At 41.4% G+C, this 13,118-nt stretch overlaps 1 protein-coding gene across 4 annotated transcripts in view; it reads left to right on the top strand.

Moving 5' to 3' along the window:
• The window catches only part of ulk4 (unc-51 like kinase 4), a 119,036-nt gene that overhangs the window by 77,983 nt on the left and 27,935 nt on the right, over positions 1-13,118 (top strand). For all 4 annotated transcript variants that reach the window (XM_082552633.1, XM_082552634.1, XM_082552635.1 and 1 more), the window contains 3 exons: positions 415-581; positions 2,369-2,470; positions 5,180-5,374. In XM_082552633.1, the coding sequence (XP_082408759.1) occupies positions 415-581; positions 2,369-2,470; positions 5,180-5,374 (464 nt within the window). The remainder of the gene's footprint in view (positions 1-414; positions 582-2,368; positions 2,471-5,179; positions 5,375-13,118) is intronic.

Below are 13,118 nucleotides of genomic sequence, written 5' to 3'. Positions count from 1 at the left end.
AAAGATGTTCTTGTGAATGTAATAATGTAATTGTGGTAATGTGCGTGAATTGCCTGAATTGCTTTTTGTTTCTCTTTGTTTAATAAAATGTATCGTGAACACAGGGCCTCAAAAAGACAAACATCTAATATATAGATCATTATAACATATAGAATATATTAACTGATACAATTTGTATTAAACTGGTTAACGATTTTTGGCAGTTAAAGTGACAAAGCCGTCCTTAATTAGGTTCTCTTACATTATTATCCTTATTTTTTATGTTCACGGCTTAATAGGTTAACAATTTATATAGGCTGACAAGTTCCCAGAATGCACTGGGCATATGCAAAGCTCTGCAAAAATACAAGTTACCAAGAAAACTAAGAAATCATAGGTCAGATACAATCTTCTCCACTTTTCTTGAATACACAGGGCTTATTGAGGTGGTGGTTTGCACCCTCTCAGAAGCTGCGCTTGCTCATCTAGATAGAGAGGAGCATGCTGGAAGGAAGGTCGGCCACGTTGTGCTACAAGCTCTGTTGGAACTGCTTCACAACGTCCTTAAGCAAACATCAGTTGTTGTCCGCTCTGCCCTGCAGGTATGAACACTCAGACACACCTGATGAACACAAACTTTACAGCTGACTGATGTCCCTTTGTGATTTCATCATGGTCCTCAAAGATGCACAGAGAGCAAACAAGAACTGCCATGTCTGAAAGATCATCGCTAGTGATGTGAGCTGGTTCTCCACCTACAACCCAGCAGTTTTCAGTTAAAGAGTCACACCGGAAGAGATCCAGTGCGCACACTGCAGAGGTGCAAGTGCAAGAGGAAATAACAGGAGTTTAACTGAAATAGCAGCCAAACTAGAAACTGTGTGAGCATACCAGAGAAGGAGATCATGAAAGGGAGATCATTCAAATTTAAATCAAGTGTGTTTTTTGATATTTTTATGGGCCCATTCCCCTAAAAGAAACTTAAAGAAAACTAAATATTAAGGAATCCAGGCATAATTTCAGTATCACACACTTTCAAAACGCTCAACGGTCCTTGCAAAGACATCCTTAAAGAGCCACAAGCCTTAATTTAGAAAATAATACTAAATTATTGTTATTTGTTAGGTTTTTTTGGCTTCATCTTGTGAAATTGGTCATTTTAGGCTCATGTATGTCCTACAGTGATTCACCACTTTTTGCCAACTTCATCTTTGGTGAGTGCAGATTCACCGACAGAATCACAAAGTGTACTTCCTCAAAATGTTGCCCTTGTATCACGTCCCTGAAGGCATGTGTCTGTGTGTGTTTGAGTGTGTGTGCCCCTTGAAGTATACAGTGAAAGCTAGCAGGTTTAAGCAACTGCAATATTGAAGTTGTGGACTCAGGAGAAAGGGTATGAAGTCCTGAATCCCTGGGACGCGCACACACACACACACACACACACACACACACACACACACACACACGCACAGAGGGGCCTGTCTGGCTATGTCCCTGCGGCCTCATTATCACCGCTGGCTTTGTCCTTAGCTTGCCTCACTACATACACATCCACGCGCACACACTCACACTCTCGGATTGGCACACACACATCAGCCCCCATCTCCCCATAGTGTGCACCCCAGCCCAGCACATACATATTAATGCCCGGACAGGGGGTGGGGGGACTAAAGTGAAGGCAGGGTGAAAGACTGGGTGAAAGAGAGGACAGAAAAAAGAGAAGGATGGGTGGAGAGATAGGAGAGACTGAGATGGAAAAGGCAACAAGCAGAATCTGCAGCGGAAATCAATTCTGCGAGAAATGCAAAGCTCATTAAAAAGAAAACTTCAGCCCAAACCAAATTCATTTGGGTAATAAGGTCTGATAAGGAGAAAGGACGTGACTAGACCGTTTTTCTCAAAATATTACTCAGTTGGTCAAGAGGGAGCATGTCAGAGATTATATACAGTACACTACAGAAGGAAAAAATAGGACAAGCGTAGCAGAGACTTTGGGAAAGAGACAAAATATGTGCTGTTATTAGCCCATCACTAATTGGCCTGAAGTTCCACTACAGGCAGGAAGTAAAGTAAAATAAGCCAAAGTAAGTCACAGAGGTGCTAATAATGAGGGGCAAAAGAGATGATGCCTTAAGAATGAGATGCAAAAATAACTTTGTGGCAAAAAAATGTTCAGCTTATGTTATCCTGAGAACTTAAAGAAGGTTTAGAATAACATAATATGTAGAAAAAAAACAATTCCCTGTCTTCATCTATCAGGGTGTCTTTCTGTGTATGTCTCAGTTTGTCAGAATAAGTCTTGGCAGGTCCCTGGATCCATCGTTATTGACTGTCAAATCTCTATAATGTGTGTGTGTGTGTATGTGCGCGTCTTTGCACGTGTGTATAGAGCCAGAGGCTATCTTGTCCAGCAGCAGAGACGGAGGCAGCAGAGAAGCTGCTCCGAGCCAACAGACCCCTGAGCCAACTCAGCACACACCTCATTCACATGGTGAGACCAACACTCACAGATCCTGTGCATGTCTGCGCATGTAAATGTGTTGTATGCATATATATTTTTTATGGTTGTTTCTGTTTGCATGTTTATATACATGTAAATATATGCTGGATACAGTGGCAAATATTGTGTTCTTGTACATAGTGCATTTAAAAAATGTATGTTTTTTAAATGCACTATGTTGTGCAGAGCTGATGCTCAGGTGGATAGGGCACATATCACCTGGGCTAAAGCAGCTTCCTGCTTGTATCCAGGCCAACCAGCCCTGGGTTCCAGTGTTAACACATGTCCATCTCTATTATGCTACCTGAATTAGATAAAAGTGCCAGTAACCAAAACATTAGTGACCTATACAGCTCAAAGTAGGTTATTCTTTAGTTATACACTAGGTCTCCAAATAAATCCATTAAGATCAGCAAAATAATCAGCTGCATCTGCATCTTGACTAAATATTTCTAGAGAAATATCTCACTGCACCACACTGTATGTGTTTCTTTGTTATTGTAGGAGTTAACTGGACAGTTGAAAATGTGTGCATGGACCATCTAATTCCTTCAATTAGAAAAGCTGTGTGCTTCGTGAATATTGTGTGTCTATTTAAAACTGATGATTGTCTACGTTTACTGAAGTAATTGGTTTGCAGTTATTACAGTTATTAATCCCAGGCATGTGCAGTGTCTGCTGGTACTAACACAGAACCTGATGAAGTCTAAAAACAGAAAGATAAGCATTGCAACAGTGTTGGCCTTTTGTTATCTCTGCAGCCAGTCAAACATCCATACCCACTGACACTAAACACAAATAAAATTGTGATTAACGATATGGCGCCTTGCAATGAGATCGCACCAGCTGGAATGCTCATCAACATGTTGATGTTCTTGCCCCTGAGTATTTAGTAGTCATTAGTACATTATTATATGAGTACTCGGTACTTAGGCCAAAAAGAGAGGGTACTATGAGGCAGCACACTTCTGGGAAGTCTACGCCAGAGAGATGAAAGAGGAGGAGACTGTGGGGGATTTAAAAAAAAAAGAAGTCTCCAGGGATGGAAACAGACACTACACTTGACACATCGAGTGTTGTTTGGAAAAGTAGGCTGACCGAGCAGCTGACACACCCCCAGCCTTTGCATATATCTATAGATAGATAGATAGATAGATGGATAGATTGGAATCAAATGTAAAATTGAGAAGTAAAGGTATGAAATTCTCCTTGGACTCTGGCCACATTGTTATTAGTCTCATTGTGTATTCTCCCATTTAGTATCTTTTGGTTGTTGTTGTACTTTCAAACTGACAATGACAGAGGATACAGACAGGATACTTTTTTTTTTAACAATGATTTATTGATTTTTTTGGAACAACACAAACAGCAACAAATCAGCACAACAAATACAAATAAGAAAAAGAGAAGAAAAAAAAAAACAAATACAGGTACATGAGGTACAGATGTACATGTCTGGGTCAAAATATGTACAGTGTTTCACATTTGAAGTCAAGGGAAAGAAAAAAGGAAAAAAGTGGGGGAGAGAAAAAAAATACAGACATTAATTATTGTGTTTAAAAACAAAATGTGATCCCCCTTTATGTAATAGCACAGCAAGGTCACGAGGTTGGTGATCAAGCAAAGGCCGCCATATCCTACAGAATGCATCACAATTGCCCTTTATGATGGCACTAAGGCGCTCCATTGGCAGCACCTTGAACATGTCTCTGTACCATTGTGTAACAGTGGGGGGCTGTCTCTGAATCCATTGAAACAGTACACATTGCCTCGCTAAATGTACCTAACAAAAGCATCTGTACAGAAGACAGAGAAAGGCCTTCTATAGATAGACCCAGAACGAACAGCACAGGGTTCAGTGGGATCGTCTGGTGAAAGATTGAGCGAAGCTCTATAGCAATACTTTTCCAAAATCTAGTAATTAAAGGACATTGCCATATGCCATATCCGTATTGCACTTTACACAAAATGGAGAAATCTGAGTGATGAATTTTATTTAGAAACTCTGGCGTACGCTGCAGTCTATGTAATATTCTGTAATGGCTTTCCTGGAGTCTGTTACAGGAAAACAATTTCTTGGCAGATCTAAAAGTTTTGGACCATGCTTCTGCACTAAGCTGAACTTCGAGGTCGGTTTCCCACCAAACCCTGGCCTTATCAGTGGTTACAAAATTCAAAGACAATAATTTCCCATAACAAAGAGCGATAAATTTCTTTTTTGTGATTATTTCCTCATTAAATTTAAGAAGAAAGCTTTCAATAGGATTCAAAACAGGTTGATTGGCTGGAAATTTAAGGGAATTTACAAAATGCCTTACTTGCAGGAACCCAAAGAAGTGTTTCTGTGGTAAATTATATTTAATTTGAATTTGATTAAAGGCCATAAAACTACCCCTTTCAAACAGATCGCAAATAAATCTTATATTTTTAGAACGCCAATCATCAAATATACTAATGCCAATACCTGGAAGGACAGCTTTATTCCTAATTAGAGGCTGTAGACAGGATACTTTTATGTTTTGTTGACTGCCAATTTTACTTGGATTCAAAAGGTACCTGGGTGCCATTACTGATTCTACAGATTTTAAGATCCAGTACACATAGTAAAAAACTTGATGCAGAACCTGAGTATCCAAAATAGAAACATGTTCTCTTATACTTTAATCTCTGCATGTATTCACTGATTATCTGTCCATGCAGCTGTCTGCTGAGAACCAGGAAATCTGGGAGGAGTCTGTTCATTGTCTGTCACTGCTGGTCCAACTTTACTGTGGAGAGGGTCCTGACTGCCTGTCGCCTTCCTGCTTACGAAGCTTCTCGCATGTGCTGCGCACTCGCATGCACACTGAGACGCCCCGAACACAACGTACAGCTCTTAAAATTATTAAACGACTAGTAAGTAAACATCCACACAGACGGACAATCTGAAAAGCTTAACTGAACACACTGACATTTTCACATACACACGCTCATCAGAGCTCATGAACATTTTTTTGGACATATATTTTGTGTTCCATTTGTGTTGAACCTTGGTTCTATATTGGTAATTTGAGCGCCCTGCAGATTTAACATATTGGAATTATAGACACATACCTATATGTGTATAAATTATACAAACACAAGAGTCAGTTCAACTGTGCTGCTGTTCTGAAAAAAACGTGTACTTTCACCCAAACGAGACTGACAGAGAGAGCAAGGCAGAGAGGGAAAAAATTTTGGTTTTCTATCTGCCTCTCACTCTGTTCAAGTATCTGTCCAATTTTGTCTCACAGTCAGAATGATTTGTACTACAGACCAAAGCTAGCCTGCAGTACAGTGTACTGCAGTAAAACACATTGAAATTTAGTAAGGCTAAGGCTCCCCAGACAAAACAGAAACATTATTTTAATCTGGTAGCAGTGGGAAGGACTGAGCAGCTGCGGCTGGCATTCAGGATTTAACAAGGCGACAGTTTCTTAACCCTGACAAACAATAGCAACATTTTATGTGTCTAAAACAATTTAATATTAATAGGAACATGCTGTGAATTGAGTGAAAATGTTGGCCCACCTACTGATTCATTTGAATTTAAAACCTTGTTAAAATGTTAACTAAACTGCCAGTAAAATATTGTCTGACTAAGGCAGTTAGTTGTGCAGTAGTTAGATATTTGGTAGACATCTTACATGCTTTGCTAGCAAATGAGTTCACATTGAATGTTTTTGTGTTAAAAGATTTAAGCCCAGTGCCAGCCCTCGTGGCCAAGTAGTTTACGGTTCATGTGACATAGCCGCAACCCGGGTTTGATTACTTTCTCAGTTCAACCTCACCTATTGTCTTCACCCTGCCAGGTGGGTGGACGGTGTGGACACCCAAGTTTGTGAATGCAATAACTTGAGAACGAAGTAATGGAGCACTTTCAGATTGATACCATAAGTGCATCTACTAAAAATCTCTGACAAGTTGGAATCTCAGTGACTTTGAACTCGAGGTCAGGGGTCAGAGGTCAAGTGTTCTGAAAATCTTCTGAATGTGAAACAACGTAGGAGTTTCAAATTGACACCTTAGGTGTATCTACTAGGAGGCTGAGGGCTATCACTGACTGCCATCGTTATTTTTAAACCATGATGTCAGCGTTATTTGGACATTAATTGCGTTGTTCTAGTTGTCGAAACTTAACCATACTTAAGAATAAGTTAAGTGTGTTGATATTGGATTTTTAGTGCGCCCCAGGGCAGCTGTGGCTACAATGTAGCTTGCCATTGCCAGTGTGTGAATGTGTGTGTGAATGGGTGAATGACTGAATGTAGTGTAAAGCGCTTTGGGGTCCTATGGACTAGAAAAGCGCTATACAAATGCAGGCCATTTACCATTTAATCAATCTGGTCTCTGAATGTAACCCACTGAATTTAATTTAATTTACTGAATACATATCTTTTTAGAGATTACTGCTAAAAAAAGAGGCAGGGTTGGTGAGTCGGTCCAGTAAAAATGCATTTTAGGAAATCAACATGAAGTTAGAAAAAATAGCTGATTGTTCAGCAGACCCCTATGAATTATGTAAAATGCATTTGTAATGTTTTGGCTTGGCCGCAGGGTCATGAGATTCTGCATGTGGGATACAAGGTCAGCTGTCACCCTGAGATCACATGATCTGACTGAAGGCTGTGCCTGGAAGCTACCGTGTGTGTGTGTGTGTGTGTGTGTGTGTGTGTGTGTGTGTGTGTGTGTGTGTGTGTGTGTGTGTGTGTGAGAGAGAGAGGCAGTGTTTGCGTATACTCGTATATTTTTGATTCCTCTTACTAATTATTTCTAGCCACCTGAACCACCCCCACACACAAACTGTCACACACGAGCTCTTAGACGTATCTCTTCCTCTTTCTGTCTGTCTGTCACACCACATTTGTCCTCATGTGAAAACTCCCTTATTACTCCCCGTGCTAGTCAACAAAGTAACATCTGTGTGTGTCTTCTCTGTCCTGATCACCACCCTGGGCAACAAACACACATCACAGCAGTTACTTTCAACTATGTAGCAAATGAGAATATGTAGCTAGTGGATGAGTCACCAAGCAGCATCCCGCACGGAGTGAGCAGCAGAACTCATTTATTTGCTTAGAAAAAGCCTCTGCGTGCATTTGGTCATTTCACTCATTACAACAGTTAATTTAAAAGATTTCATTTTTAAAGGTTTGGCTCTCTCTCTCTGAGTGCTTGTTCTAGTTCTCCCTCTCTCTTGCTCGCTATCTCTCGCTCGCTCTCGCTCTCTCATTCTCTCTTTATAGAGTGCTTAACAAAATTATTAGACCACCTGTCACAAAAGAAGAAATCTGTGAAAAACTTGATTAAAAATTACTGAGTTAACTGAACTGGATCTGCATTTTTATACCTAATATCGAGCCGGTACATTGGACTTCTCTGAACAGTCAGAAATTAAAGCATGACATTAAACAACTAAAACTAATTTTTCTGTTCAGGTATCCAAGTAAATAATTGTTGTTTGGCATTTTAATCAAAATATAATAATATGATTAATTATTGTTTTTCTAATTTGTAAAACTGTAAATTAAAAACAATTCATATTTATAATATACATATAATTATATTTTAAAATTAGAAATATCATTTTGATTAAAGAGTGTAGACATACTGGTGGATTAACCATTACAAAAACATAAAACATGATACTGGTAATTATCCTTACTGTTCATTTAGAGCAGCTGTAGCATAAACCTTACATTGGGACGTGGTCTAATTAATCTGTTAAGCACTGTATGTATCATAGACAGTTAGTTCAAATGTATCAAAACATATCCATCACCCACAACATGCTTTTATACAGAAGACTCATATTCTCTTTCAAACACACATTTACACCCTCAGACAAGTGTCTGCCCTTCAGAAAAAAGCTTTTTAATTATTTTTCATTGATTTCAGGGCTCTGATAATCTCTATCAAAGATCCTGCTAATAGCTTGGAAACTACAAGGGAGAGGAAATGAAGAATGTATCATGTTGGATTTACTACAATTTTCAACTTGTCTGTCTTTCATATTTGAGTAACAACTTGCAAAGACCTACAGAAAAACAAAATGCTAATTAGATTTAAAACAATACGTTTTTGAAAATAATAGGCATTTATTATCTTTTTTAAAATAATATAATTTCTCAGAGTTATTGGTCTTCCTCTGGCCTCTCAGTTTATCATGTTCAGTCCCTGATATGAAAAATATCTTTAACAAACTCAGTTCACACAAAACCTCTTTTAATCAACTTAACTGTAATTTAACTTTTTCAGCAGCTATAACGTTCACTGATCTGATATTTGGATATTTGCATATGGATATGTAAGCCGTGGTTGACATTGTCCTGTTTTTTCACTTGTGTCCTGAAGCTTTGTCCTCTCTCACCTCCAGAGGCTGAAATGTCTCAGCACACAGTCTCAAAAATGTCAAAGCACATTATGTCCAATTATTGTAACCTTTTACGGTGCTCAAGCCAAAAACATGAACCTTTATTTATCTTTTAGTCCCTGTTTGTTTCCAGCTTAGTTCGACACCCATTAGAATTTCCTTGGAAGCTGATGATTTCATCATGACCTATTTTCAGTGGGAAAACTTTGTGGGATTTCCTTTACCTTTAGGATTGATTTCATCAAGATAATTTCCCCTGTCATCAGTGTCAGAGAATTACTAAGCAGATGGGAAAAGTTTTGTGAGTTATGTTTCAAGCCTTGCTTTTGACTCCAAGATAATTCTCGAGATTTTTTTAGGTTAGAAGCTCTGCATTTTTAGACCTGAGTATTTAAAATAACTGTAAAACAAAAAAATCATTCCTCACTAGACTCTTACTCAAACGCACACACATACAGATCACAGCAGTGTCTATATCTGTGCATGTCTCTCTTTCTTCCTCTGTCTGATCTCAGGTACGTTTTTCCTTGTTTGAACTGACTGTTGAGACAGCCCTGCTGTCTTTCTGAAAGGCCACACGTCTGCCTGTCCTCTGCTGTCTGCCTTGAACGCCTCTCAAATCACTTTAAGATCAGTATTATTGAGTTAGGGTTGGTTGGCTAGAGATGGAGACACATGGAGGATAAGGAGGTGGGGGGTGGGGGCATCTGGAAAGCAAGGATGAAGGTTTGGTAAGTAGGTATGTTTACGTGTGGTTTCCATGCACACATAAATAGCCCCTAATCATGATGGGAAATTCAAAACTATGTGTTTGTGAAAACATGAAGTGCAATTCACAGTTTCACTTACAGCTTTTCACTTCAAGCTTCCTCCAGATAAAAAATTCAGTCAATCCCCCCACCTGCTAATGCCTCTCAGAAGAAAGAATTTGTTGGGATCCTTTTTGTTAATATTCAGAAAGACAACTTCCTGTTGAAGAAGTAACTTTACCATGAGAAGTTGAATTTTTTTCTTCTGTTTTTCAAAAGAGAAAAAGAGAAGAAACATAGAAACAGTTGACATTAGAGGGAGTTCCCTCCTGTCTCCATATTCCTGTCAGACTGTCCAGTTTCTAGCATCATGTGCCCCACCGCAGCCCCCTCTTTGTCTCCTCCTAACCCCGTTTCTTAGCAACGAGCATGCTGTGCCGCCACAGAGACACAGGTGATGATGTCACTGGAGATCAGAGAAAACGCATCCAACAAATAGACAGGCACATATGCACTCACACATTAAACATCTGAAGAGACATACGCCGAGGCATTTTTTATTCTTACAATACCGTTTTTGTAACACAAACTTTTTCAGCAGTATGAAATCAGACCTTAACCTAGCTTTGTGTTAAAACGGCGAGAACTATTCTGTGTGATCAGTGAACACACCCTCACACAAGCCTGGGGTCCAGGTGTTCCTGGGAGGGTGAGGAGCCTAGACATGGTGTGAAGAGACATGTCAGGACAGGAGTAAAAACAGAGGAAAGACAAAGAGCAGAGATAAATAATGTAGTCTGAGAATTCAGTGAGGGGGAAAAAGAGAAATGCTTGTAAGCTGATGCTTTAACCTAGTTTAATGTACTGTAGCAGAATAATTAAATAGATTTATACATCAGTAGAATTATGAGTAATATTAATACCAATAAGAAGAGTGGTCCTATGAAGAATGCAGCCACAGTTCTGTTTTAAATATGGCTTTAGACAAATCAAGTCACTTATTTGTTTCTGTGATCCATTAGGATCCCACCAGCTTCAGCTCTAAGCATAGATACTATTCCTGGCGTCATCCATACATTCATATGCATGTGTGGACTTAAACGAACCCACTCTTCTTAAATCATTGAAGTTCATAGAAACCTTACAATAGGACATTAAAACAAAATGCAATGATGAAATTTCCAATGATCCAAAGAACATTCATTCTTTAATGTCACTTCAATTACAGCCTTGAGGAAAATGAAGTTCATCTCAAGGAGTTGGATGCTTTGGAGCAAAGGCATATATATGTATGTATATATAAAAAACACCCAGCACGCCCCTGCGGGTGGTTTATCCTTCAAGCTCAGGTCCTCTACCAGAGGCCTGGGAGCTTGAGGGTCCTGCGCAGTATCTTAGCTGTTCCCAGGACTGCGCTCTTCTAGACAGAGATCTCCGATGTTATTCCCGGGATCTGCTGGAGCCACTCGCCTAGCTTGGGAGTCACCGCACCTAGTGCTCCGATTACCACGGGGACCACCGTTACCTTCACCCTCCACATCCTCTCGAGCTCTTCTCTGAGCCCTTGGTATTTCTCCAGCTTCTCATGTTCCTTCTTCCTGATATTGCTGTCATTCGGAACCGCTACATCGATCACTACAGCCGTCTTCTTCTGTTTGTCTACCACTACTATGTCCGGTTGGTTAGCCACCACCATTTTGTCCGTCTGTATCTGGAAGTCCCACAGGATCTTAGCTCGGTCATTCTCCACCACCCTTGGGGGCATCTCCCATTTTGACCTCGGGACTTCCAGGTTATACTCGGCACAGATGTTCCTGTACACTATGCCGGCCACTTGGTTATGGCGTTCCATGTATGCCTTGCCTGCTAGCATCTTGCACCCTGCTGTTATGTGCTGGATTGTCTCTGGGGCATCTTTACACAGCCTGCACCTGGGGTCTTGCCTGGTGTGATAGACCCCAGCCTCTATGGATCTTGTACTCAGAGCTTGTTCTTGTGCTGCCATGATTAGTGCCTCTGTGCTGTCTTTCAGTCCAGCTTTGTCCAGCCACTGGTAGGATTTCTGGATATCAGCCACCTCCTCTATCTGCCGGTGGTACATACCGTGCAGGGGCCTGTCCTTCCATGATGGTTCCTCGTCTCCCTCCTCTTTCTTGGGTTTCTGCTGCCTGAGGTATTCACTCACCAGTCCCCGGCCCCCTTCCTTCCGCTTAGCGTACAGCCTCAGGGTGCTGGACTTGGGGTGAAACCCTCCATGCATGGTAAGGAGCTTTCTTGTCTTTATGTCAGTGGCTTCTATCTCCTCCTTTGGCCAGCCTATTACCCCAGCAGGGTACCTGATCACGGGCAGGGCGTACGTGTTGATGGCCCAGATCTTGTTCTTACCATTCAGCTGACTCCTCAGGACTTGCCTGACCCTCTGCAGGTACTTTGTGGTTGCAGCTTTTCTAGCGGCCTCTTCATGGTTCCCATTCGCCTGCGGGATCCCCAGGTACTTGTAACTGTCCTCTATGTCTGCAATGTTGCCATCTGGTAGTTCAATCCCCTCAGTTCTGACTACCTTCCCTCTCTTTGTTACCATCCGACTACACTTCTCCAGTCCGAACGACATTCCAATGTCATTGCTGTATAGCCTGGTAGTGTGGATCAGTGAATCGATGTCTCGTTCACTCTTGGCATACAGCTTGATGTCATCCATGTACAGGAGGTGGCTGACAACTGCTCCGTTCCGTAGTCGGTATCCGTAGCCAGTCTTGTTAATGATCTCACTGAGGGGGTTCAGGCCTATGCAGAACAGCAGTGGGGACAGAGCATCTCCTTGGTGACTTGTGCTATGGGCTTGGAGTTGGCCTCTAGTGTTGTACGCCACATCCCCACATCCCCATTGAGTTCCTGATGAAGGCTCTTAGGGTCCCATTGATCTTGTACAATTCTAGGCATTCCAGTATCCAGCTGTGGGGCATTGAGTCATAGGCCTTCTTGTAATCAATCCAGGCAGTGCACAGGTTGGTCAGTCTGGTCTTGCAGTCTTGGCTGACTGTTCTGTCTACCAGTAGCTGGTGTTTTGCGCCTCTGGTATTCTTGCCAATTCCTTTCTGTGTCTCGCTCATGTATTGACCCATGTGCCTGTTCATCTTAGCTGACATGATGCCTGACAGGAGCTTCCATGTAGTACTGAGGCAGGTTATTGGTTGGTAGTTGGAGGGGACCGGTCCCTTCTTGGGGTCCTTGGGGATCAGGACCATCCGACCTTCGGTTAGCCATTCCGGGTGTCTCTCGTTAACTAGCAGCTGGTTCATTTGTGCTGCCAGACGCTCGTGGAGTGCAGTCAGCTTCTTTAGCCAGTAGGCGAGAACCATGTCGGGTCCTGGTGCTGTCCAACTCTTCATACTGGAGACCCTTTCTTGGATATCTGCCACTGTGATGGTTACTGGACCCTGTTCAGGGAGGTCGCTGTGGTCTGCCCTCAGAGCCACTGAGTCATTGCCGTTATGGGTTG

Source organism: Aulonocara stuartgranti, assembly GCF_965226115.1.
Source record: "Aulonocara stuartgranti genome assembly, chromosome: 11".
Lineage (NCBI taxonomy): Eukaryota > Metazoa > Chordata > Actinopteri > Cichliformes > Cichlidae > Aulonocara > Aulonocara stuartgranti.
The sequence above is the reverse complement of the archived record's forward strand: the minus strand, read 5'-3'. Positions and strand labels throughout refer to the sequence as shown.